Here is a 27,906-nt window from a genome sequence, read left to right on the forward strand (position 1 = left end):
AATACCAACTGTCTTCTGTTACCAGGGGAAATGAAATCCGTTTTTCATCTGTTTGTATTGCAGGCTATGGAGCGCCGTATGGGTATAGTACAGCTGCGCCAGCTTACGGTACGTATAGCCGAGTAATTAACAAATTAGAAAATATACAGAAATTCCTGTGCCAGTCCAAATGTGGCAGTCCAAGCTGGCTTAGGATTTACACTAGAAATTTAAGAGATTAAAGCTCTTAAACCATGACTACAAGAACACTTCTGTGCCATAACCTTGTGGTTCTTCTTTGGTTGGAGTAGCTTTTTGCCTATGCTTTGCCTGATCTTGTGGAAGGACTGCTTGTTCTAATTGCCTGTTCCCTTTCATACTGAAACGAAGTAGTTTTCTTACTTTTTACAGCCAATTTGTGCTCCATTCAAAGACTACCGAAGGGCCTATGTCAGCATCTGAGCAATATTTATCTGAGTGACAATAGCAAAATATTTGTCCACAAGTTTAACTGGCTTGTGGACTAAGCTCCCTTAATAGAGTCAACTCTGTGAAACATCCAGTACAGTCTAAGTCGATGTCCATACACAAGCCAATCCCCAGCATGCACACCCCCTTGCTGCAGGATAAAACCACTGCTACCTGGGACAAGCAGAATGATTTTGTGTCACTTATACTGTGATGAGGCTGCAAGGATGATAGTATATGGTCATTTGCCACAATTTTTTTTACTAAGAAACACAATAAAATCAGGCTGGTAAAGGATTGGTTTCATGAAGATAGTAAAGTAAACTAAAATTTAGCAATGACGGGAAAGGTTTTTCTTACTTCAACTTCACCCTACCTGCTTTTTTTTAATGCTAGACTAACGTAGCATTTTTACCTCTAACTGGCCCTTTTGGTTACTTTGAATGAGGTTTATGTGGCAATGGGAGCAAAGCAGTTTGGAGTCAGTGATATGTCCTGGCACACAAAAAAAACAACAAACCCTGCATCCACTAGAACCAATGTCTTCACAGGACAGGAGGGAAATCCTGCTACTCAAATGACAAACTGGGTACATTTCAAGGTCTGCAGTTCTTTTTCACATGTGAAACCAAGCTTGCATTCCTATTTCTTAGCTTTTTTTTGTATTTATAATATTTGTTCTTTGCCAATCTGCATAGCTTGGAAAATACCAACTCCCCAGATAGCATTACAGAAGTTAGAAACAGTTTCAAATATTTATTTCATCACCTTCTTTTTGAGGTATGAGCTATAAGCTTTGGAAGAATGGTGCTGCTTTATCAAAAACGTTCACTTTGCTTGACTAAGACTAGCTGGTCCTATTCTACACTTCTACAGTGGAAATGGGCAGTACAGTGGACAATGTACTGCACTTCAAAGTGTGGAATTCTCCCTTGTAAATTCAAGTAAACCTCTCTAGCTCCGCAAATCCTGTCCCACTGACTAGCCACGTGCTTTGAAAAATGGCAGCTTACAGCTGTGCTTTCCTATTGAGTGTATTCTGTACACTCTGTTTTTTTCATGTTTTTTTTCAAGGGAAAATAAAAGGAAATTAAGTTTTTAGCTTCTTTCATGGCATGCTTTTTTTTTTTAAATCCCTTTATTTCTTTCAAACCTGTAGTGACTGGCTGTAACCTATAACCAGTTGATACCTGCTCATATGTATTTTTACAAGCCAAAGCATATAGTGACATAACACGAATCCTTTTCCAGCTGAAGACAGAGCAAGTGTTACCAGTGTTCCTGCAGTATGAGTTTTACTTGCAGCTTTTTATATTTCTTTCTTCATTCCTTCTGTTTCATGTTTTTCTCATGATGCTTATTTTGGGAGCTGGATTTTAATAACTTATTTGTGTATATGTGACATACCACTGACTTCAAAGCACTGTGGAATTGGATGCCCCCATTTTTCACATAAAGAGCTTCTGTTTTTAATGTCTTATGATTGTGATGCGAAGTACTGGGATAATGCTTTTTGGCTGTAAGGTAAACATGTCTCTCTGCCTTTGTAAGCTGTTGCATGTTGGGAAACTTCACTTTGATCATTTGATGCTCTGGAATACCTGCTGTTGCTGCTTTGTGATTTCTAAATGGATACGTAGGTTAAAAACTAGTATATAAATAGGAAAGAATATTTTTAAAAAGCATTTAATTGTGCAGAAGCTTGCGAGGCCACAAGAACTCTACCATAATCATGGAATCAGGCATATATTAATCTATCCAGACTTGCAACTTCAATACAGGATAGCAAAAGCAAAATAAAGGAGATACAGAATTTACTGTAGGTGCTTTATTTCTGACTGATATACATGGATGCTTATCAGAACTGCTGAACAGTCCCTGTGAATTTTCTTTTATGCGTACCAGTTCCTGTCTAGAATACCTGCAGTTGTAACTGGACTATGAAGTTAGAAAACAGAATGATAGGTAGTAAAGATGAAGCTATTTCAAAATGATAGTTAATATTCAGTCTTTTTTCAACAAAATACATTCTCTTTTGAGAATACTGCTTAATTTTACCAAATAGAGTGACAAAAATAAAAGCAAACTCAAAGCTAACCATCTGTTTGAAATAGCACAAAGTGTTGAAATGTTACTGTTTGAGACTCTGCACCCTAAAATGACATCAATTGATCTGGAAAAGGTTAATGGAAACGTGATTATAAGCTCTTATCTGACTTTCTTGGATCACTGAACTTATTTGGAGTCCTCTCCCTTTTTTCTCTCTGTAGGTTTACCCAAGAGAATGGTTCTGTTACCAGTTATGAAATTCCCAACTTATCCTGTTCCCCACTACTCATTCTTTTAGCAAATGGCAGAAGCTAATTCCTATTGATTGAACAACACAGTACAGTACAGAATGTTAGAAGAAAAAAGCCTTTTTATCCTGTTTTCTTTGAACACATACTTGAGCAAAGTCATTTGTAAAGAAACATCTTTTTCCTACTTTTTGATTTTAACAAAATGCAAATTTAGTTCTCTAAAACTTGAAAAAAAATGTTCTGTGAAATGTTACCTCATTTTCAAATAACTTATACCAGCCTTCTGTTATAGGGAAGAACTAGAAGCTTAAACCTTACGTTTTAAATGAAGTATCCGATTATGTAAAATTAAATTTGTGAAGGATGTATAGAATATAAAACACTGATCACAAATAAACTGTTTTGTTGTAACACAAGAGTACTGCCTGTTTCCTAATGCAGTCGCACAGATTCAGTTAATGACCTGTACTTGTTGTAGGGTTACTTAAAATAGGGCATAGTTCTTTAAAAAATTAAATTAAAAAAAAAACAACCACACAACAGAATCTTCACAGTTAAAATACAACTTTGTAAATATTATGGTCTGTAATAAACTTAGTAAGATCTGGGTTAGATATTGTCTTATTTTATAGAGCTAAGCATCAGTACCTGAGTTTCCTTAGAATCTTTAAAGTTGGCGTACTGAAACTCTCAGTGACTTTAGTCTTAATTATCCAAGACTCTTCACTTGCATACAGAATACTGCAAAGCAAACAAAGGGAATTAATCTTAGACTGTCTCTTTGTGTTAGGTTACATTCTGTGAAAAACATAACTATGGAATTTCCCACAAAAGGACTCATTATGTAATTACAGTGATACACAATTAAGTCCGTATTGCCCAGAGAAAGGACAATAACATTATAATCTGATTCTTTAGAACTCAAAAACTGCTTGTTTTCCTTTCGTTTTTTACAAAAAATTTAAAAAAAAAAAAAAAAGAAAAAAAAAAAAGCAATTGTTCTTGTGGCCTTCTTCACTCTTAAGATTGTCTGCCCACCTTTGATTTTCCATTCACTATTTTTTCAGTAAGGGTTTTATTTGTTAATCTCCTATTAAAACAAAAGGTTCTCCTTTTACCCCTTACATTTATAAGAATCTAAAGCAGCAACAAGGTCCCCATGAAAACTTGCTATTTAATTGTCCCAGTTCTTGTTGAGTGCTGCTGTGGAAAGTGACACACTTCAGCCATAGGCCAGTACTTTTCTCAAGAGTTAGTGCACAAACCAAATGAATCCTTTCTAAGGTAAAGGAGTGTGCGCACCTGTCCTGGACTCCCAGACAGGTCCCAGCTCCACGCTGTCTCCGTGTATTTTAGAATCATGCAGAAAACCTGCTGTAGGCTTCTAGTAGTCTTTATTAAGGTATCACCCCCACAAAATAAGCAGCACTGCTGGTTGTACTTCTTTAAAGTACTTCTACTCAGACCTCACCAGTTGCTCACCAGAAGTTTGCTTTAGTTCATGCTCTTTTCATGATTGTCTGTATACACTGTTCCCCAACAGACTCTGCTGTTGAAGCAGGGGCGAACTTTATGAAGAGGATCTAAGAATTGCTTAAAGCAATGTGAAGTTCCTCCTTTCCCCACCCCCTCCACTGTAGGGAAAGAAATTACAGAACAGCTTAATAAGGGGTGGCTTACATAACAAGCTGCTCTTCTTGGAATTAACTGCAGCTGTTAAGTATTTATGCTTAGAAATATTTCTATCTTAAATGTTTTTTCTTCTGCCATAGCTCTCACTTTTATTTGGTGCTGGTGGTACTTTAATAAAAATGAAGATCTACTGACAAGCAGCAATGAGCCTGCTGCTGTCATACATGCATTAGTGTTGAAATAAAGAGCAGGGTCTGGAGGATGTAACCAAATTGAGTGGTGGTCATAAATCACCAACACAGTTTGCTGGCCTATGGATGAAAGGAAGCCATCACGGAGCAGAAAAAGCATGGCTGATAAGAGCCCATTTTTGTTAATCTAATATTCATTAAAGGAGTATTTCCTCTGCACACGTTTTTCCCCTTTCCCTCCTGCCCCTCTTTCCCCCTGGCCCCTGTTTTGGAGTTCCCAATTGGCAACTGTTTTCTTTTTCATTAATCCCCAGATTTGTAAAACTTTCTAACAAAATATTGTCTGAACCAATTCTATACAATAAACATTTGGATACCAAATAACTTGTTCCTTATTTCGAACACAAGGAGGGCGCTATGCTCTTTTCCAACATGATGGCAGTCATTTCAGACAACTGATAAAAGTCTATTTTTTTTTTTGTCATTTGTTGGGAGTTACTAACCACATTGTAAACTTGCCCCCCTTGCTGCATATTTTACATTTCTCTGCTTTACTGAAAATATGAATGAGCTGTCAGTTCTTTGTTTAGAAAGTGGTAACCGTGGAAAGCGTTAGATGTCTCAGTACCTTCACAGAATTCAAAGTGCCCATTTTACAATGAAAATTCCACTTGCAGCTGAAAGAGCAGAGAAATTTAAATGGAGCTTTAGCTTCAGCCACTCTCTGAAATTAACATGAAGTTTTGCTTCTCTGCTCTTTTCCCACTGTAGGTGGTTTTTTCATTGACAGTCCCTATTGCCAGCCTCTCAGCATCGCACCTTTTATTATTCACTTGGGCCCTCAAGATTTCTTCTCTGACTTCTAGAACCATCAGGTTGTGTGGCTCGAAATGGCATTTTGTACATGTCTTAAAAGCAAGAACAAAAGTGGCTCGTTTTGAGGTTTCTCAACTTCAGACATGGAATCTGAACTTTTTCCTCTCTCTTTTTTTTTTTTTCTTCCCCTCCAAAGTGCTTTTCTCACTTCTTGAACTTTGGTCCATTTAATGAAAAGCAATACTCCAAGCCACAGTCCTTTCTTTGGGTACATAGCAATAGATGTGTATATACTTCTGGTTATTTTCTTTACATTAGAAGGGAAAGACTGGTCTAGCAGGGGTGGGCTTAAAGGGGAGGGAAATACAAAACAAGACATAGCAGGGCACGTGATTTAAGCAGTGAATCCTGCATTACTTGAGTATTTTAGAATTTTAATACTATGGTTATTTGCATGTTTCCTATACAAATTGCTACAAAGACTTACAATGGTCACTTCTGAAGCAGTAGCGCTTTGTACCATTGTACATGTCAGCAGACATGAAATGTAGCAAAAAGCCAGGAAAATATAGTATATTTTTCTCCAAAATATGACTAAATGTTATTCTTTCTCTCTCTCTCTCTCTCTCTTTCTTTACTACATCATTAATGTGAGGCACAAAAAGGGTAGGCCTAAACTTGACTTTGAAATACATGCTTTTGTGTCTCTGAAAATTATCACCAAATGATAGGAAAATGTACTATCTGGTCAATCTCCGGATCAGGATCTTTGCTGCTATTATTTACTAGTTGAGGGTTTTTTTTCTTAAGTATTTGTTTGTTGGTAGTCTAAGATTGTGAATCAGTAATCAGCAATAATTGAAAGGTAAAAGTCTTTGCTTATTTAAATGGTATTGGAACATCTATATATTTCAGTTACGACTTCTGAGCAGTTTTCAGCAGGTTAATACCACTTTATTCTCATTCTCTCCGGACCTTCATAGCCATATGCACTTGTATAAAATAAGCAGAAATTTAATGACTGTAAGCTGAGATCGTGATATAAGAGGTAAGAGATTTTATTTTCAGCTTGAAGAGTATTTTTACTGTTGTTGTTTTTTTTCCTAAAAATCTCACATACCTGTGAAAGTATATGGTGCATTTTTTATTATTTACTTCTGTGTTTAAACAAGTGATACTTAGGTCTAAAATCCAGCTTTTTATGTTGTCAAGGCCAGTTCAAATATTCTGGTTTGAGTTTAATATTAGTTAAAACTTTTAAGAAATAGTTTGGTTTTATCAACAGACTGTTCTACTTTAAATGTCCTTTTGCATAGCCTAAAAAGCTGTACTGATACTGCTATGTATGAGGCACTGCATTCCTTGCATGTTTGTCGAAAACATTTGGATAGGTACTAAAGCCATGGCCTGCACTGAAAGCCACGCCATGGTGACAGGGATGTGAAATAAAAATGCCAAGTGGAATATGTAACGCTATCTAACTAGTAAGGGAGAAATTATTTCCCTGAACTACTAAGGCTGAACTCCAACTGGAGAATGAAAAACTTCAATGATATTACATCTTAAATCTGCAGAGATCAGATTACACCAGGCCAAGTTAATTCACAAAGCAGCTGGTTTGCTTTCCTCTTGTGGGCACAGGAAGGCAGGCAGGCAGGCAAGGGTTTAAGCCTGCATGGATAAATTGTTCAGCTGTAGTTTTCTAAAGCTAGAAATGAAAATAAGAGACATCCATAAATATTTTCAGTTCTGTAGTAGATGTTTTAACTACTGTTTTACATGGAGGAAAATGGTTTCAGACTTATATGGTGCACATGATATGTGTAGTTTTAAAATAGTTACTTTTTTAATTTGCATTTATATAACCTTACATTATGCAAAGTTGCATAGTACAGTGCTGCTTAACTGCAGCACTTGCAGCACTTGAAGTTGCTGGAAACAACTCTTTTTATATTAAAAATAAAAATTAAAAAAAAAAGGGGGGGGGAGTAGGGTGATGTATTAACATTTTAGGGTCTCAATTCAGAGATGAAAGCATTAAATAGCCCTGACTGATCACAGTTCATACTGATTCAAGACTAGAAAATCACTTGGTATGAAATATGTAATAGTAAGTCAGACCCAAAGCTTGTTGTTTTGCATCAAAATATAATGCCAAAAACAAACCGTATTTCATTTCAATATTGAAAACATCAAACTCAGTAAATAAACTGCATGTGTAGGTTCTCCATAATTGAGGATATGTCTGGATAGAATTCATAGGCTGATGTACAAAAGTAGCTGTCAAATTTTGTTAGTTTAGCTAATGTCAGTGGAAGCCTGACCTTGCAAGTGGCCTATGTGTTTGCACTGGGGGAAACGAACTTAAGGAACTTTACCAATGACTTGCCTGTTAAAGCACATAACAATTTGATTGCATTTGCAGGTGCAATTGATGAGCCATCAGAATGTACTTCCTATTTGGTGGTGCAGATTTTCATCTTCTGTTACCTTCAAGGTGCAAACACAGAGCTTGGTCTGAAGCTCATTTAAAATTCATTTCATTCTTTCAGCTTGTCAATCCTGATAGTGGAGCAGCAGGCTGCTCTGCTTCCTCTGGAAGACAGTATTTTATATGCTTCAAGGAATGTTAAGGTGCATTATAATTAACTTCTCTCAAGTATTCCTTTCCTAGGTTTAACTCAGACTGATTACAGTCTGACAAGCAGTCATCTGTCCAGTTCGAGAACTGAATAATGAAATGTCTTGCTGACTTCTTTGATCTCTCTTTTGTGGCCTGTATTTGTCAGCTTAATTTATGTGTATTGCTTTCCATCAGCACTGTTTTGACTGTGAACTTCCATGTTTTTTGTCATTACTGCTTTAACTCTTGGAACCCCAACCATTCTGCCCTTACTGTTCTTGAAATTTTCACTTTCTTGGATCTTCTCCTGTTGCTCACTGAAAAGATACTGAATGTCTTTGGTATGTTTTTGCTCATAAAGCAGTAGATACCTCCAAATTTGTCCTCATGGCTTTGCTGCACCCTTTCTCAGTAGGATGGACAACATTTCCTTATGTTGAAATTCATACTGTACTCCTATACCTGCTTTCTTTGAAGCCATTCAGAATGGCTGGTAAAACAGCCCAGGAACCTCACTCATTCCTGGTGGAACTTCAGCAAAACATGAATGTGCTGAAGCATCACTCATGTGAGTTCCACACATGCCTAATAAATGGGCATTTGAGAGAATAGTTACGGACTAAATTCTAAGAGTAGATTTTTACTTAGCTGAAATACAAGGTTATAATTTGATGAGTAAATTGGATAACAGCTGCTCGATCAATTTTGTAACAGCCACTATTATTCTAAGGCAGAGATAGAATCTGCTTTCTTTTACGTAAATATCTAATTTCCATTTTAAAAGACATCTCATGGGAGCATGGTCTCAAAGTGCCTTTCCTGTGAGCGTGAGTTCTGCTATTTGATGGTTACTGAGCATTGTCTTTCTGGATATAGCCAGTAGTAAAATGTGGAAAGTGGTTCCACGTGCTTTGTCAATTTGTAGTAACATGTCTGTGAAGCAAAAAATATTACAGTTTGAACTTCTGGTTCGAGGAAAAGAAAGAATTCTGAAAAAGTACCTTTCAACTGCTACATATAAATAAGACATTTGGGAAAGTCTGTATCTATTCACTTCTCACCTTACCTCTAGTTTTAGCTAACCAGACGCTAGTGTGTATTTTGGGAGATGATGTCTGGCACTTAAAGGATTAAAAAGAAACCAGAACTTTACAATGAAAAACTGGCTTGTCTAGTGTGTTGTCTGGATTGGAGATGAACAGAATTTACATTGACGTTGGAAGAAAAATGTGAGCTTGAGTGGTCTGGTTGGTTGATACTGAGAGAAGTAAAGCTCTTCACAGAACTGAGAGATGAAAATGCAGACTGTCCCATTGTTAAAACAGCATTTATTTGCCTTTAGCTGCTTTTCAGTGCAAACCTGTAATCATGCAGGTATTTACTTGCCTTTTGTAACAATTTGTGTTTCATGGCACTGTGCGAGGGAGAAGGTATAACCAGCCTACTGAGTTATCCATGCAGGACAGTAGTCCTCACCGATAGAAATCCCTAGATACTGTACACTGCTAACCATTCCTCACCATTTTCCTTCCTAATGGGTGAGTGGCATCTGGAATGCTTGTCAATTTACCCAGATATAAAACTCTGTGTTATGAAAGAATTATATACTTTTATAAGGGAACTTAAATCCTGCTTTGCCAACCGCATGAGATTTCTACAGGCGTGTTCTGTCTAGAGAAGGCTTTAAAACGAATGACTGGGAAGGGCATTGCTGTCTTGAGCTGGTGTTTTAACTGTACATTATACAAACACTATATAAAAATCTGCATAAACCTTTTTGAGATCTATTCCATCATCATCCTGTGCTTGAAAGCCTGCTATGTTACAGAACCAGAATTGAATGACAGTGAAAGGACTTGGCTAGATGAAAGCATGGTACACGATGCTTCCTGCCACCATGTCCTCCCTCTGCCAGGGCTTGCTGTCTTCCTTAAGCACACATGCAGGAGTTGGAACATGCTGACCTTATTCCTGGGCACTGAGCCACACAGATGGAGGAAGGCCAGTCTCTACCCATGAAGGGTCTGTGTAATGTGCAGCCTCTGTTGCCCAAACAGTTTCTGTTGGACACAGAACACAATCCAATTCTCACAAAGACAATTTAGTGCCTGGGTAGGTGGTTCCTAATCTGTCTAATTTGTTGTCATGCAGCCAGCGTGAGTTAATAAAATGATTCAGCAATCGTCATGGCTCCTGCTGAATGTGCTGTAAACCCTGCTGCCGTAAGTTCCACTGCACTTACTTAAATACCTTTGCTCCTGTAAATATTGTGCCTACCACAGCCTCTTCTGAATTTCCTTTTAGCATCCCTGTAAATAACCGATTCTATCGAATTACAGACTCTTCTGTATATGTTTCTAGATTACTGAAAGCTTTTAATCAGCCTACAAAGAGTATCTAGGAAAACCTGTTTCCCTAGAAGTCATCCATGTGCTGAGGAACTATTTCTACTCATGCAAACATCTGTGACAACTATTCTAATATCTTTGATCTTTAATAGCATTTGCCTTCTGGTGGGAAAAAAGATTTAAAGTGTAACTATTTTCTCCAATTCAAAAATTATTTGTCTATTTTTCCTTTCATTGGACTGCTAAGCAAAGTTTCCCTACCCACCAGTTTCTTGCATTACTAGGTAGAAAGAGGAGTGGCATGGAAACCTTCCAGGTGGTCTGGGGAATCGATCTCCAGCCTGGAGGCTATTCAACTGTGGGACAGCAATCCCCTGGCAATTGAAAAACACCAAAACAGCCATAAACATGAGCAGCTTTAGCATACCATGCTTGATTCAGTCCAGCAGTGTCCTGAGCAAACCAGCCTATATGCCTCAGTATTTCCAATCAGCAGTCCCTGACAGAAATACTATAGAAGCACATTGTCCTTGCTTCCTTTATACCTCTGCACCTGTATTTCTAAGAACCTATGGATCATCACCGTCTAGTGGAGATCCCTGAACTGTATAAATGAATAGCAAACAGATAGCAAATGCAGCATTTCAGTCTTAGACAAAATTCTAAGTTTCTCTCTGCCTCCTTTGCTCCATAGCCTAAGATGCAATCATTCTGCATTATTACTTAGTGCATTTAGCTAAATACTCTGTAGACAGATGCATTTTAGTTGGTTAATAAGGAGAAAAAACTGCCTCCCATCTTCAAGTGAGTTCCAGGTCATAGGAGCAGCTTATAGAAAAGGCTTCTACTTTCTGAGGCTCTGGGAAACAGAACAAGAACTCTGTAAGGATTGGATTGTTTTGGATACATGATGAGATATGTTCTAATGAGTTAAGTTCAAATTGCTTTTCTCAGCTGTAAAGCAGGCAGGTACCTCTCATTTGGGGGGGGGGGGAAGAAAAAAAAATCTCCCTGCTGCACTCACTGAGAAATTCCACTCAGTACAGTTATACTGTCTGAAGAAGCAGTAACCGTGTTTGGGACACAAACCCTCTCAAGCTTCGTGTTGGGGGGAAAAAAGAAAGAAAAGAAACACTACTGAAAAATGAGATACTTTACTGACTTGTTCAAAGTGAAGCAAAGGTTTATGCATCCTCTATCTACAGTATGAGGCAGCTTGTCTAACAACACTCTGGTTTCATTCTTCTGTTTTAACAGATCTGATCTGCTGTTAAACTGATCCTTACTGTAAAGCAGAATTTCTGTTATTTTAGAGCAGTACCCAAGTCCCTGTGCTTATGGGTTATGACAGCAGCTTTCATTCGTATTTTCTTTAGAACTTTAACCATTTAAGCTAGTAACTGTTTGACATTAAGAGAATTCTCATCGTAAAGGTAATTATAAAGCTAGAAGAAATTCTTTACTGTGGGGGTGGTGAGACACTGGAACAGGTTGCCCAGTGAGGTTGTGGATGCCTGGCATCCTGGCAGCATTCAAAGCCAGGCTGGATGGGGCTGTGAACCACTTGCTCTAGAGGGAGGTCTGTAGAAGGGGTTGGAACTACATGATCTTAATGGTCCCTTCTAACCCAAACCATTCTGTGATTTATTTCTCAACCCCTGTAGTTATGCCTCTTTATTGTAATAATTTCTGTTATCTAAATCCATGACTATTTTTGTGCAGGCTCTTTACTGCCCTGAAATATCTTCCCATTTCCCACTGTACTCACAAAAACGGTAGCGATTCAGGTGTTGTGTACAAGTGGTAACACAGGTCATAAGGTAATACAAAAACATGAGTAGGGTCTTCCAGAAGAGGATATTCTTTCTGCTTGACCTAGCTGATAATGCATAGGCAGTGGAATGCCTTAGTAAAAGTTGTTCTATGAGTTTTGTGAGAGAAAAATTCACTTCAGTGTAAGATTCAATTCAGTGTTTTGTCTCCAGTTCTTGTGGCTAAATGAAAAATTCAGGCCAAATACTTACCTTGACGCTTACGAGGAGCTGAATGATCCAAAGTGGTAAGTGGAGATGTGCAGTTCAAAAGCAAATTTCTTATTTTATATGTTGTTTTGTTATGTATTTGGTGCCTTAACTCTTTACAATCTAATGTTAAATACACTGTACAAGGGGTAGTTTAGTGGCTAAGGATACTTTAATGATGTTACTGAACTAGCCTACAGGAACTGTAGCAACAACTGAAGGCTCAGTGGGTGAGTTCACTTGCATGTTTAATTAATAATCTACTGATACACAGGAGCTGAAGAATTTAAAGAGCAAATAAAAATTTTAACCGTAGATTGAGGCAGAAGATATCAAATTTCCAACTTCAAAGGTTTGTGGCAATAAGGTAAAGGTACAATCTCTTCTACCCTGTGTAAACAATGATGAAAATGTAATTCAGCTGCCCAGTAGTGCAAGTTTGTCAAAATCTCTAGACTCTTATCTCCACTATGATAAATCACACTAAATCTAGAGGGCATTAATTGAATGTAGTCATCCACTGCTACAAGGGAGCTGAGATGAGTTAGAGTTGCAATAAATCAAAATTTAAGTCCAAAATAGTATATGGACTTGCACCTACTTCCTGCCTCTTACCTGAATCTAGAAGCTCCCAGTTGCCATAAGCCACTCTGCAGTTTACAAGGTGCAGTGCAGCTTCTACTTGAACTTTGCTGGCTGAACACACCTGGTTCTGGTAGAATGCACTGAGAGAGAGAGAGAGAGAGAGAAGGAAAAAATGAAGGTAGAACGTTCCAGTCTGAGGAAGTTAAGTATAACAGACAGCAGGTTTGGTGGAAAAGATGAACTGCCTTTTCCAAAGCCATAAATGCCAATCTACGGTAAAAAAAGGACATTTGTCTACTATGGTAAATCAGCAGCCTTAGTAAACTAACAGCAATGGGAGATTATATTGTTTTTTTTCCTATAGTTTGCAAGAAATTAGGTAAGAGGCTTAAGCTATCCATATCACAAGCTAAAAGCTGCTGCAGCAGATTATACTTTTTCTCCACTTTTGTAAATAAGCAGGTAATACAAAGAGGAGGTGGAGAAACAGGAGAAATTCAATGAACAAATTCTATTTGCCAATGCAGCCCTGTCCAGATGGGGAGACTGTTCCATGCAGTATAGTATAGTATACTAGTATAGGAATACTAGTAACTTGTACAACATTCTAGACAATTTGGTCTTGAACAGAACAGAATGTTAACAAGGGAAAGCAGATACTGCTCCCAGAACTACGTGTTCTAATGTACGAATTTCAGGTCTCTAATACTGGCGTTATGACAAAGTAGGTTCATCTTACCATGAAAGCTTATTTTCAAATTCTATCCACTTACATTTCTTAAGCTAACAGCGTGTTTAATTATAACACTAATCTGTAAGGGAATAGAGCAGAAGGTAAGTTTTAGCTTTGTATTTCAAAGCTGCTGTGAATAAGTTGGTTAATAGTATTCCATGGAAATAACTTGATGTACTTATTTATTTGTGCTCATTTCTGTGTTCTTAGAAAAGCACAAGCTTCTGTAAGCATAACCACCACAAAGCCACTCAGGGTACTTTGTCATCTCAGCAGTGGACACTAACTGCATCTTAAGTCAGCAGGCACAAATAGATCAAGTTTAATTAAGAGGAACAGAACATCTTGGCAGGTTTGCTTTACTACCAGTACTGTTATAATTTAATGATCTATGCATATGGAAATGTGTGTATTCCTGCGCTTCTAGTATAACTTACAGTTTCTGCAAGAGCATCCTGCAAACTAAACAAGTAGAGTATTATTCTTTCATTAATCCCACAAAGGGCTGTTTATAAGCAATTGCAGAGTGATAATGCTCCAAGCAGAATAGCTGTGGGCTGAAGAACAGTATTCAGAGTAGTACAGCTTTCAGAAATTTAGATACATGAATTTAATTCTGAAACTTCTAATTCACTATATAGATTGTTTCTTGTGTTTTCAAACTAGCATCACTAGTTCCCTGCTCCAAGTAATGGAATAAAGTTAAGCGTAGTTTTCCAACAGCACATTATTACATGGAAATGTACTGGAAGAAAATTGAGGCTATACTGCTGAGAGCATGTTCTACTACACAGAGCCATTCTCTGGGCAATGCTGCATAATTTAAGAGTGGGTAAATACGCCTTCAGGGACAACAGAACACAGAACAGATGTTTAAAACAAAAACAACCCAGAAGAAGCCTTGAAGCTTTGTCCACTCATGCACTTATTCTTCCCTGAGAAAAGGTACAGGTGTTAGTGAGTTACAGATCAGATATCACAAAGGCCTTTAAGGATGAATGTTTTAAAGGCAGCCTCCTTTGGACAGAAAATAAAGGAAGCTGTCTCTGTCTTCCAGTTCCAAAGTACAGCGTCTTATTTCTGATCCTAACCCTAAATCAATATTTATTGATCAAACTGACTAAGCTTTTTAGGTTGATGAGCTCTCTACAGAGCAATTCTGTTCTCCCCTTGAGCCTCTGCAGGGGCCAATGACTGGTGCTTAACTACTACTTCTACTGCAGAATGTCACCTGTTCTCCAGCTGTCTCAGCATCTTCTGGGACACTTGCACTTCTAAGAGAGCAACACTGCTTTGGGGTAATTCTCAAAAGTGCTAAATACAGTGAAGCAAATCCCCGTGGGCTGTACACTTTCTAAAGTCCTGCCCAGGGCTTAGTGGCAAAGTTGAGCATGAAACCTGTACTGCCAGAAATACCTGCCCCTTAACAATAAGGGTATCTATGGGAAGGTGACTTTGAGGAAAGGCTGATGTCTTCCACATTCAACTCATCTTATAAACTTAAAGTTGAGCTTCCACCAAAACTCATTGCCATTCTAATAAATTCAAACAACTGCTGTTAGTTTGGGCTAAAATATCTCCCGTGTAGCCCAAACTACCACCACCGCCACCTGAAGAACTTTAAGACTCATCTGGAGGCAGATCTCTGCTAAGAGAGTGCGTACTGCTAGGAAGACAGGTACTCTGGCAATGCAGTATGATGGCACTTTTCTAATGACAATTACTACCTGGACGAGGAAAAGACCAAGGCGGGGCTTTGGGGCAGTGTTTCATGCTCAGCAAGCTTGCACAGGGAAGGAATGCAATTCTATAAATCACTTGTACTGTATTTCTGTTTCTAGACTTGAATGAATTTCACTTTTCCTTTGTGGGTCATCATAGTAAACGTTAAAGAAAAGGTCTATTTTTATAAATATTTCACCAGTTGAGAGGGCTGACCTGCAGCCATCAGATGGACTTACTTACCCATAGAGGACAGAATGTTTATTTTTACACTAACATTACTTACAACATTGAATAAAACAAAACAAGGCCTTGAATTCTCTAAATCTTAATAGTATCACCAAATTGCAGAAGTAAGTATGTATGGTGGACAGTTCCATCCTTCCCAGTAAGTATCACAAGAACTTACTCAGAAATAAACTTCCAGATGAAGTATAAGAGATCCTTGTGATCTAACTACAGGTAATTTACGAACCAGGAGAAAACAAAGTGAGCTGGATGTACTCACTAGCCAAAAAAACCTGCAAATGTAAAGTAAATGGAATGCTCTTGGGATACTGAGTTGCTTCCTCACATGATGCTGTACCCGGTACATTTGGCTTCATTTGGCTTCTGTGTTATGGTTCATGTGCCAGCCACTGTTATAAAATGTACACAACACCTATATTTGCACTGTAATCTTAATTCATTCGCCACTGATTGTAACCCAACGCTACAGACTTCTCTGTATATAAAACCATGTCCCACTTGCTTTCAGTAGCATACAATAAAGGCTTATATCTCTGTATACTTACTTACCTGGTTTTTTTTTATTTGTGTTTGCAAGACTGATACGTCTGTTCTGTTTCAGTCAGGTAACGGGCACAGCAAAAAGTTAAGACAGGCTTCCCAGGCTGCAATCTTAGCAGAGGTGGCTAATAGCAAAGCTGTGTTTTGGGCAGTAGAAATGTAAAGCACATTTACACTGTAATGAGCACAACGCCTTCCTTCCCAAAGACTACAACTAAATAAAGCATAGGGGAGTAAGGTCTGCATATGGATGCTGAGACACAGATATTATGCAAGGGCTGCAGCACACAAATTGTGCTGGGGGATGTGATAGCTGATGGAAACAGTAACACAAAAGCTCTGAGAAGACTGTGAAGATACTAGCCAGAAATGGAAGTTTTACTTCAGAATAAAAGCTGGACATTTTCTAGCATTTTGTTACTCACCAAAATGTGATGTCTGTTTTCTTAAAAGGTAAATGCTATATATATATATAGAAATGCTATATATATATATATAATATATATAATATATATATTAAAAAAACAACAGCAAACCTCTCTCAAACTTTCATTCTATCCCACCCCCATCCCTTCATTCTATTTCCTAGAATACTAAATTCCTGTGGTCCCAGTTTGCCCTCTGAGGTCTGAAGCAAACCCAGGCCTCTTCTTTGTCCAGAGCCCCTGAAGGCCCAGCAGGATCCCAGGAGAACCACGTGCTTGTTATTGTTTGCTTGAGGCTGCAACTCACAACTTCCTGGAACACACACATCCAGTTGCCTGGAGTTGCAGAACATGCTCTTATTCCAGAAACTAACACTACCCATTTTATCAGAAGCCCTTGTCTTCTAAGTATTTTTTTCTGGTCTTATATTCAGCTTTTCAAATCTAACTGCAGAGATCATTAATCCAATTCAAAGGAGATCAACTCTGAGGAAGGTTTAAAAAGCATTAGGAGCTGACTATAGTCATGGGTGCTCTTAATAAAATGAGAAGTCTGGAAAGCCACAGCCTAGCATATATACCAATGGGAATTGGAAGTACTGTGTGACCTCTGCACTCAGCAAAGCAGTGTGCAGCCAGCTGAACCTGCAGCTGTGAGGCAAACAGTTCAGCTATGTACCTAAGAGCTATTGAGGGAACCTCTGTACCAGAACTGCCTAGACCACATTTCCCTTGCAATACAGAGCTCCATCAAATATTCAAAAGGTATGATCCAAAGAAGAACTGGCTGTAGACAGTAAAGAAAACACCACTACTGGCTGAAATAGAGCTCCATTTTACCCTACATACTGTCCTAATACGCTACCGATGCACACAGTGTTAGCTAGCTTATTAAGAGGTCATTCGGGGAGCTACCTCAGGATTAGCATCTCGGAGGTGCTGAGCAGACTGACAGCCCTTCAGCAGGAGCCTGGCAACTGCTGCTCAGTGCCAGCTAATGAAATGCACTGGGTGTGCTCCAGTAGAAAGCCGAGGCCCTTTGGCATCCCAGGAATGAAACAAGGGGTAGATAAGAGAGTGGCACATGGCATGAGTTATATGATACTGATTCTAGATCTATAGAGGAGAACATGGCTGTCTTTCCTTACTCCTTGGCCTGATATTGCTGGTCAAGGCAACTACAGGGAGGCTGCTGGTTTAGCCCCTTGTATCAGGACTGTTCCATCCACCCCAAACCAAAACAAACAAGCAAAAAAACACACAACCACTTCAGTCCATCTACTTCTTTTCATCACAGTGCCACGTCTTTATTGTTCCAATACCTTCAGCCTGCAGCTGAAGGCAAGCAGTGAGCTCCCCAAGAATAGCCCTCACCAAGCTGAAGCCATTCCCACAGCTGCTCAACTGCACCAGCCCTGTCTTAGGCTGCCGAAGCACTGAAGGGATCCCTAGAGAAGCAACCAGCTACCGAACAAGCAAGAAGTCCAGCTTATCTTGCTGCCATCAACATTACCTTAAAAAACTGCACAATACAAAGAAAACTCAAAGGATCAGCCTGACAGCCATGAAGGAAAAAGCCAGCTTGTCACTCTACATGACCTGATGCATCTCCAACGCTGCCCAAAAATTCACACAGCTCTAGTTTCACTTTTCAATGAACACCAATACCAAACGATCTAAATTCCATGCCCTACTGCCTCTTAATTTATTGATGTAGCTTGGCTTGTCCAGGTGTCAGTTCCCTTTTCTCATAAATAACAAAAAGATTGCAACTGCAGATTTCTGTTACAAGTAGCTGCAATGTTGAGGACCCTCGAAACCTGCAGGAAACTGCTCCAAACCAACTCTGAGGGCCCGTTTCCATGCAGTCTGAGAAGAAAGGGGCTCTGGCAATGAAATTCAGGAGTCACAGCTGGCAGATCTCATTCACTCCTCGCAGTACGAGTGAGGGCAGAGCCCTGATTGTGCCACATCTCTCTTACTCAGCAGCTTTGCACTTGAAGGCAGAAAGCACCAAGTGCCATGAACCAACCAGTGACAGCACAGAATAAAAAATAAAGACCTGTCCGTCACAGCTCATGCTGCCCTGTACACAAAGCAGAGCTGAAGATTCTCTGCCATTATTCCAATCCCCTGTTCTGTCTGTAAATAGCTGAGCTCCTTAAAGGAGGCATCTGTTTACAACACCCGACAGATGCCCAATGGAATTGGGCTGCAAAGACCGGACTGCATGTCTGAGCAGCTACCTCAGGATATCTTACACTCTGCTTATTCTCTCACCTTGCTTGCTATGTACACAAAGGGCACAGGGACCATTCAGGGTTGTCTGGGACTTACCAACTGACTTATTTTGTTACTAGAACAAAGCAAGAATTATACAGCTAAAGGCAACACCCTCCCTGCAAAAATAACAAAACAAGAACAAAGCACTCGGACTAGAAAAACAAATCTGTGTTCAAATGAAAGTTGACAAATAAACTGAATTAAAGAGTTTTAAATGGATCTCACTGAGAATAAATGAAAAATAAAATTCAGAGCTTTCCACTTAGACTATTACTGGCCCCACCCTGCCCCAACTCGTCTAGAGACATTATGATGAGCTCAGAGATGAGGCTGCTGAGTAGCTACTGAAATCTAAAACCAGTCTGTTACTGTAATGCTGAAGGCACCCAGCAGCTCGAGAGTCAGCGTTCGTGTCTGTGCTAGCAGCAGCCACTTCATTCATAATTCAGAGAAGTCTGGCACAGGCTTCCACAGCCCCTTGGCACACTGGGCTTTTCAGTGTACCATGCAGGAAACACTTCAGGGCAATGCACAATCATCTTCTCTTAGAAACACCATCCCTCCCCCTCCAGGCTAGATGGAATTATGCAGCATGTCCTGGGTAGGTGGAGAGCTCAGATGTCTACTGTGAGCAGCCAGCCTTCCTCCTCCTCCTTCCCATCCCTTTGCTCTGGTACATCATTATTAAATTACTATAAAACCACTTCTTTAAACTAGCACAAGCCTTCAGGGCACAGAAGGCATTAATTCACTTCCCTTTCTTGTCAGCCAAGAACTGTGCCAAAACCACAATGGTTTTCTACAGTTTTCTAAAAGGACTGATTAAAAAAACAACAAAAAAACCCACACTTTGGTCACACTGTGAAAGCTGATAACGACACAGCTCTCAGTCTCGGTATTTTACTACTTTTTTCTTCATGCACAGGATTTGATTCTAAACTGCACAGTTTTCCTATTCCTTTCTTTCCTATTTCTCTCCCTATTCTATGAGATAAACTGACCTCACAGATTAGAAAATCTCATCAGTCACAATAGTGCCACCTCCCAAAGTTCATCTATCAGCACGGCTCTAAGGTCACCCCTCACCCTGGATCACAGACAACTCTATGCATTAACAGATGCTCACAGCAAGGAGTTTAAACACACCACTTTGATGTATTCATACTTTTATACCAACTGTACGTTCTGCATGATGAGGGCTTCTGCTTCCTATCTGGCAGGCTGCAAATCTCATCACTTCTGCACCTTCTGGCATCTGTGAGTCCACAGTGCCTGTGATTCTGTCTGCAGCACTGTGTAGAACCTTTCTAAAATACATTTGCCATACAAGCTGTCTGCCGAGGAAGATCTCTGCAACGTCAGAACAAAAACAGTGTGTTCATTTCTGTAAAGCAAACTGGATTCTGAATCGTTACCACCTTTGGAGACAGGCATGTACAGAGCTCATCCGCACATAGAAGGCCCACACTGCAGGATCAGGGTAGGGATCAAACAAGTTTAGGCCAAACAACAGCAACTGTAACTCACCAGTGAAGGTGATTTAAAAAATATTTTTGCCCTAACTTTTAAAATCAAGGTTTTTTCAAATCATATTCTGAAAAAAATTCGCCACGATGCACTTTTGCTATAGTTTGCTATGCCTCTCTCAAGCAGTTTTATTAAAACAAGAGAGTAACAGAAAAACATAGCACTACTCTAAGCCAAGTTCAAGCTGTACTACAAGTACATCCCACAGGTAGATCTCATATATACTTAAGTCTGATTTTGCTTTGTCCTTTCAGATCCTTCTCATACAAGGGCGTAACACAACTTCCAGAACAAAAACTCATAGGAGCATCTTACTCTTTGACTGCTTCAGGTACCTCACAGATTGTAGATGATGGACTTACTAAAATAAAATGAGGAATCCTTGCTAATGCTGGGCACCTAATATCCTCGGATTCCCCAGAAATCTCACAGGCTTAATGATTTCAACAGTTCAATCAAATGAGCAATGCTCTGTAAGACTTACTGAGAAGGGTCTGCATGCTGAAAGCCATTTTCCATGAAGCACCAGAACGCACCACAAACACACCTTCCTGGCCCAGCCGTACCATTGCAGTTGGTCCCTGCCCCTGGCAGCTCTGCCCCGATCCCTTCCCACAGCCTATGGCAGCCTCACTATTAGCACAGCTCATCAAAGTGCTCCCAGCCTGCACCAACCAATATCAGCGAGGCCGTTGTGTTACACATTTTTCAGCTGGTCTGAACTAACCCCTATTCATTTCAACAGCATTATGAACTGCTAGCAAATTGATGCAAGTAGTTATTCTAACAGCCTACAACAACTTGCATTAGAGAGCAAAATCATCTGATGCTGGCATCTGTATCTGGAAGAGAACATCTATCCAGAACACCAGAATATGCTCCTCCTTCCTCCATCTCGATCAAAGGGAAAACCATACACATATAATAAAGAAACATATCTAGAACCCACATTTGGTTCAGCATGGAGCATTACATCACTTGTAGGGTACATCTAGCTCAGAGTGCTTTTTAGGGCACAGCCTATAACACTCCCTTCTCCCAGCAGCACATCCCCTAACATTTGTGCTAAGACCTGTCAGCGCCTTTCCTAGATCACCTACTTACAGAACAGCAAACTCCTGGCACACTACAGTTTAAGTAGTTCACACAAGAGCCTTATCTACAGCAAAAAGAAGTCTCATAAGAGTAGTTCTCTACAATGTCTTAACTGCAAAATCATCTTAAGATGCTCGCGTTAATCCGACTGGAATGAGAAGAGCCTAAGCACACATTAAAACTCTTGACTCTGCTGCTGCTGCAGAGGATTTGATTCCATAACAACCAGCCAACACGCAGGCTGTAATTTCACACCCTCTCTTCTGCTGGCACTGGTCTGCCTGGTACAAGCGTCGTCACCAGAATGCCAGAAGGAACAAGCAGCTGAGACGGACCTTTGGTGCAGCCCAATCATTACATTCGTTCTATCACACTGTAAATCTTCACCCTAAGCTGTTTAAGATAGAAAATATGTTCATCATGGAGTGTGCTTTTCAGTAACACTTAAGGCTTGGGACGTGCAGAGTAAATCATCGGAGAAACAAAAACTCAGCACAGATCTGAGTGTCCTAAAGGGGAAAAAAAAAAAAAAAAAAGGTTACATACTGCAGAAGTACCTGAGTTTTAATTTTCCTTCTCTACCTCTTCTCTGCTGTATGTAGAACCAATAGGAGATGCCAAGCTGACTCAATAACACGCGCTGTAAGGATAAAGCAGCACAAGCAAGAAGCATTATCTTGAAATCTGCATCTCTGGCTGGATGCTGCCTGGCATCCTGACAGCTCCCATTCACTGCCCCAGTTGCTTAATTGCTGAATTCTGTAAGAACAGATTGTAGCTCCCTGCAAGTATGGAGAACTTTTAATTTAGCATTAGATGATAATTTTACAAGGATTATTTCTGTTACAAACCTTGTTATTTAACATTGCTCTTTAGAAGTCTTACACGGTCCAGGATTTTCACGGAACCATCTGCAGTTAATTTCATCTATGCCAATTTGGGGCAAATCTTGTGCTATAGACGCTCCATTAAAAACAAAAATACTTTCACAGAATTGGTTACCAACGCACTTCTGCAGTTCTCAGGAGATCTGATTTCTCCTCCCTTTACCTCCGGGTTAGAAATCAGAGAACTTCTATTTACAGTAGTTTTCACCCTACATATATGCATTCTTCTGCACTTGATGGGTAAACACAGAGGCTAAAATTTGTTTTCTATGTAAAATCAGCTTCTGCACAGAAATTGTATTGTTGAGGTAATGCTTGTATGGATGAAGCTAAGACCAACAGGAACACATTCTTCCTGATTCCAGCTTCCTTTACAGCCACAGTCAGAACACAACTGGCACAGCAGAACCTCTACCAGCCAGGAGTCAGCCAGGAGGGCACTGCACTGAGGGCTGGCGCTGCTGCTCCTCGTGCATGGCCCCCAGGCAGGCAGCACATCACACTGCACATCTAACAGTTCACATGTACGGTGCTCTATCAGTTCTCACATCCTATTGCAAAGCTTTCCACTCCTCATTTTAACTCAGCTGGTGTAAGAAAGGACCCAGCCTGACCTTACCAGACATGCTGGCACAGCCGTCACTCCTGGCAGCTGGACTGGGGTCCACCACCTCCCTCAGCCCTAGGGGCCCAAAGCACTGTCCGCACAAGGACAAAGGATTGTGAAAAACAATTAAGATAGAAATACAGATTTTCCACAAAGTACTATCAATCTGCAGCAATTTATACGTTCTTGTAAGCCTCCGCTGTTTTCCCTCACACCAGCGCTCTCTGTTCACCAGCACTCAGTGCCACAATGGCAGGGAAGCCTCATGGAGCGCTGCCTGCTGAGGGGCTCCACACAGACACCACCGGCGCCATCTGGGGATGCGACTCGCCGGCACAACAGACACTCCTGAAGGCCTTTGCTCACCTCAGCCCCTGGGTTGGCCCAGCAGCACTTTACAGATCCCTCGGGCACCCTCGCACCAACCCTCAGCTCCACCCTCTCGCGGGGCGGGCCCAGCTGCTTCGTAACCTCGGCTCAGCGCGTGGCCTCCTGCAAACAAGATGGCGCCGTCAGAGAGCTCCGCAGGCGACGCTCCGCCACGAGCCCCCTCCTCTCATTGGCTGCTTCTGCCGCCAATCAGCGCACCGACCTATGAGAACGCGCTGTGCGAGGCGCGGGCACCGCCCCCACTCCTTGGGCGGGAGCAGTGCGCCATGCGCTTCCCGCCTCACAGCCGCGAAGGGGAGGATGGGGCTCCCGCAGTCCCTAAGTCACCTTATCATATAAGTCAACCGTATGTGAAATCTTTAAGTGAAAGGAGACTTTAAACCAGAAAACAACTCTCACTGTGTAAACTGATGCCTCAAGTCTCTTATTATTGTATTCAAGGGTCTCAATGCAGGCAGTGTGCCCTCAGCTCACCAAGCCGCACCGTCCCATTCAGCCCTTCAGAACGGCCCCTCCTGAAGTGTCTAAAGTTAGGCTGGATGAGCACGAGCCAAGCTGCTGAACAGATGGAACGAAATCCTCCTCCTGATAACAGGAACGTTGTAGTACTGCCACGGATAAGAAGGGCAGCTAAAAAAAGTCAAGGAGGTGGTTACATAAATTGCAGGAAGGCTTACCAGCAACACTTAAAGGTGAAGTATTTGATAGAGCTGGAAGATTCGATTCCATCCAATGCACAACCAAGAAGGAAAAGCTCAGAAAATAAAAGATCATAACCATAGAGGAACCATGTGAGAGGGCCCTGGGACCACAGCAACACAGCACAAAGCATTTGGGAGCTGCAGCACAGAGCACACTGGGCTCTTCAAAAAGTACATATATAAGCTTCAGCAGTGTGGTGTGGCACTCATTTTGAGTTCAGAGCACAAAACCAGCTGAGAGGCAAATGTGAGCAGAAAGATGATTAACTGCTGGAGAAAACTAAACACCTTGTTATAGCAAAAAATGCCAACAAATACGCTCATTCCTCTTTACTCACAGGTGTGTAAAATACTCCTGCTTATAGCAACTTTGATTCAATGTCTTTTTTTTTTTTTTACCTTTCTCATTCATAGGCTTGACTATCTGTAGATTCATCTTTCTCATCTTAAAAATGATCTGCTTCCTTGTACTTCACGTGTAATTGAGCTTCAAAAGACGTGTCTCTCAACAGACCAGCAGTTTTTCTTAGTTGCAGATATCTGAGATGGAGTCAGATTTGAAATATGCTGGTAATATTTAGTAGTCAGTAATGTCTTTCAGAAAGACACCTAAAATGTTTCCATGACTGGAAACTGACTTCAAAATATTTCATAGAAAACATTATAAAGCAATTCACTTTCATTACGTTTGTTTCACCACCATACTGGAATGATGACCATACGCTGCATGAAGTTTTGAGGTAACATTTACTTAGTGGAACAAAGCAACTTTTCTTTCCTTTAAGCACCACATGTTTGGAGCAAAGTGGAAACCACACACAATTTCCCATTCCCGTTGGGAAAGACAAATGGACAAATGAACTGCTTTGGTCGTTTCTTCTCTCCCTCCCATCTTTCCTTTGTTTGCCTTCAAACTTCCTCCAAAAGGTGTAATTATTGAGAAACTGCAGAGCTGAAATTACCAAGGTACACCAGTCTGTGCAAGACAAAGCAGCAAAGACTACACACAGCCTTATAATGCCATTCTCTTACAGCAAAAGTATGGATAGAAAAGTGACAGCATGATAACAGCCTCCCTGAGTAGGGCTGCTTTCAGAGTCACCTTTAGTCACTTGGTGACAGAAATACATTTTTACTCCTTGTTATCTCTCTGCAGAACACACGCAGTCAGGGGAGCCTGATCTGCACCGTGACCCAATTAGTGCATTCATCCAGTTGCACAGCTAAACCCTAGTTCAGCTCTGACTAGAAGATCCTAGTGAAGATGATGTGAACGACACTTGACCCCACAGAATTCATGTTACTGATGATGATAAGTAGAGCTGGGCTACATTTATTTTGCAGATCCAAGCAGAATTTGGAGGGTCATGGAAAAAAATGTTCTAAATTGGACGTATTTGAGAAATACTGAGTCACAAGCCTCAAGCTGCACAAGGTCATTTTAGCAGTTTCTTTTTTCAAAGCTAAACCTACATTTCATTATATAAAGCAGTGTTGGCAACACCAAGAATATGAAGTCTTTTTTAGCAAAGTCTTTTGCAGCACGAATATAGTTCTGGTCTGACAGAAGCTTGCAGATCCTAACGCTTCTATTTTAGGAAGAGAATTGGTTTTGTATTGCAAAATATTTAATGAATTTCCTGTTAAAATGAAATGAAACAAGGAAGTAGTTATACAATTTTACTCGTTTATATTTCAATTCATAAAGTATACACACTGCAACTATGCTACCACAATGTCCACGCATCTAATATTGATGGAGTTACAAGTTTTGTTTTGTTTTTGGTATTAAACAATAGAGATAATGTACGCAGTTAAGGAAAAAAAGCTTGGACATAGCATGTTCTATTCTGTAGTTACAGAGTACATTAGCTAGCATTAGTACAGTAAACAAGAAAAAGGTAGAAATACAAAATAAACCAAATATCTTTATATACAAACCAGTGCCTCTTATTGTTACCAGCTTATACTCACACTGCACACGAAATTTATCCACTGATGCAATAGATACTTCAGCATAACACAAACCATTATAAATTAAAAAAGAAAAAAACCAACAAAAAATACAAGGTGCAAAACTCCATTCTACAGCTTTCTGGTGAGAACTCAGACAATCCAAAGAATAAGCAATCCAAGCACGTTTAGCACCTATTAGTGCAACTGCATCGAGCACGGAAAATGACCTACACAACCTCTGAACATGTTACCATGAAGCCAGTTGGACAGCTATGGATGCTCGCAGCTACACTCACGCAGTGATTTTTACCTCATATATATCTCAGTTCATTGTTTCTTTGTCCCATTCATACCTATGTGCAAAACTAAATCCTGGAAGCTTTCTCAGAGCTTCGCAGAAGGCCTGCTACAGGCGGGTAAAAACAACAGAAGAACAAAACGAACAAAAAAAAATGACAAAAAAACACAAAAAGACTCGATTAAATGTCAGACTGTCCACATAATCAGTCCTTGTTAGCAATCCTGGTGCTGGGGATTTTAACACCGTTGATATGTGGATCAAACAATATGACACAGAAGTGAAACGGAACTTTGCCAAGAATTCTGACTATTCTCGTCCAGCATTTAGACGAGGCCCTGAACCCCAGGCTGTGAATTTGGTTGGCAAATGCCAAAAAAAAAAAAGAAAAAAAAGAGCTCAGAGTTGCATAGAATTGATTAGTAACAGAAAGAAATGCCGAACACAGAGCTGGATGCTGCGTCTAACTAAAACAAAGGGGGCTGCGCCGACAGGAATGCTGAAATCATCCCCATTCACGAACGAAACCTGTTACTTCCTACTCTCTACATCCTACCTCTGGGGACTGCTCTCTGGCACTGATGGACTTCTTGGTAGTTGTCTTTTTTTTCTTCTTCTTTTTTTTTAATGTTTTGTTTTTCTTTTTTTTTTCCTCTTTTTTTTTTTTTTTTTTTAATTCCGTTAGTGACATTTTTCCTTTCAAATAAAATATTAAAAAAGGTTAGAACTGTAAAAAAACCTATCATATGTAAACTTAACAATTAGGGTTTGGTAAGTTCTCGTACCTAGTGTGTGAAAAGCCTCCAGCCAGCCCGCAGAATGGAGTGTTTCTCTGAAGAGCTTCAATCTAGCTACATCACCTGTTAAATATCAGTAGTATGAAGATCCCATGTCTAGCAATAAAGCCATTTTTGTGTTTCCATCCTTTTTATCACTGACCTATTGAAATCCCGACATGCTGTATTTCTATTGTATTTACATTCTGGTCCTCTCATGTCACAGAATTAAACATCTGGCCAAGGAAGGCAACAAAAGGTGTTGTGTTAAGAAGGTGTGTTTGACAGAACTGCATTTCAACAAGTCTCTTTTCCTTGGACTCCAGTCACTGTTTTTATAGAGCTTATTGTTCTGTTGAACCATGTTTTCTTTGCAGCTTGTACTTCATTCAATGCCAGACCCAAATGGTGTTCCAAATCCTGCAAACAGAAGATAGTTTCTTTAACTCAGTATGTATTCACAACATTACAGGAGTTGAACTAAGAAGGCTGTAGGAAATCTACAATTTCTCAGCTACCACGGAGGTCAAGTTTTATGTAAATTAAAAGTAGCACAACAGGCGATGAAAGAAAAGGAAAAAAAGCTTTGAACGGCAAAGCTAGCCTGTGTCATTGCCTGAAGTGAAACAGCTTTCTTCAGCACGTGCACGGCCTTTAATTCTTTCCTATGTGAGAAGGAGGTATTCCCATAGGAAGTGGACTTGCTACAGACTTTTCTGGGCAGAAGCACCGACATTACATTGCATCTTTAGGT

At 40.1% G+C, this 27,906-nt stretch overlaps 2 protein-coding genes and 1 long non-coding RNA gene across 54 annotated transcripts in view; 1 reads left to right on the top strand and 2 right to left on the bottom strand.

Moving 5' to 3' along the window:
- STRBP (spermatid perinuclear RNA binding protein) overlaps positions 1-10,196 on the top strand; it is a 56,916-nt gene extending 46,720 nt beyond the window's left edge. For 31 of the 50 annotated variants that reach the window (XM_015879038.2, XM_085521092.1, XM_085521094.1 and 28 more), the window contains 2 exons: positions 64-108; positions 5,342-6,109. In XM_015879038.2, coding sequence (XP_015734524.1) covers positions 64-108; positions 5,342-5,436 — 140 coding nt within the window. In that variant the 3' untranslated portion in view covers positions 5,437-6,109. Of the gene's footprint in view, positions 1-63; positions 109-2,717; positions 3,159-5,341 lie in introns of those variants that run through there. The other 19 variants (XM_085521098.1, XM_085521100.1, XM_085521103.1 and 16 more) reach the window with 2 other exon arrangements.
- LOC146757441 (uncharacterized) overlaps positions 1-24,152 on the bottom strand; it is a 60,993-nt gene extending 36,841 nt beyond the window's left edge. The window contains exons 1-3 of the long non-coding RNA XR_014936220.1: positions 24,099-24,152; positions 12,994-13,103; positions 3,396-3,488 (exon numbers count right to left, since the gene is read on the bottom strand). This is a non-coding gene — a long non-coding RNA (uncharacterized LOC146757441). The remainder of the gene's footprint in view (positions 1-3,395; positions 3,489-12,993; positions 13,104-24,098) is intronic.
- A 1,637-nt stretch (positions 24,153-25,789) lies between these two features.
- The window catches only part of RABGAP1 (RAB GTPase activating protein 1), a 59,845-nt gene continuing 57,728 nt past the window's right edge, over positions 25,790-27,906 (bottom strand). For all 3 annotated transcript variants that reach the window (XM_085521089.1, XM_015879205.3, XM_015879206.3), the window contains one exon: positions 25,790-27,572. In XM_085521089.1, the coding sequence (XP_085377215.1) occupies positions 27,450-27,572 (123 nt within the window). In that variant the 3' untranslated portion in view covers positions 25,790-27,449. The remainder of the gene's footprint in view (positions 27,573-27,906) is intronic.

This window comes from Coturnix japonica, chromosome 21, assembly GCF_054131305.1.
Source record: "Coturnix japonica strain WE chromosome 21, WE-NBRP24, whole genome shotgun sequence".
In the NCBI taxonomy this organism is placed as follows: domain Eukaryota; kingdom Metazoa; phylum Chordata; class Aves; order Galliformes; family Phasianidae; genus Coturnix; species Coturnix japonica.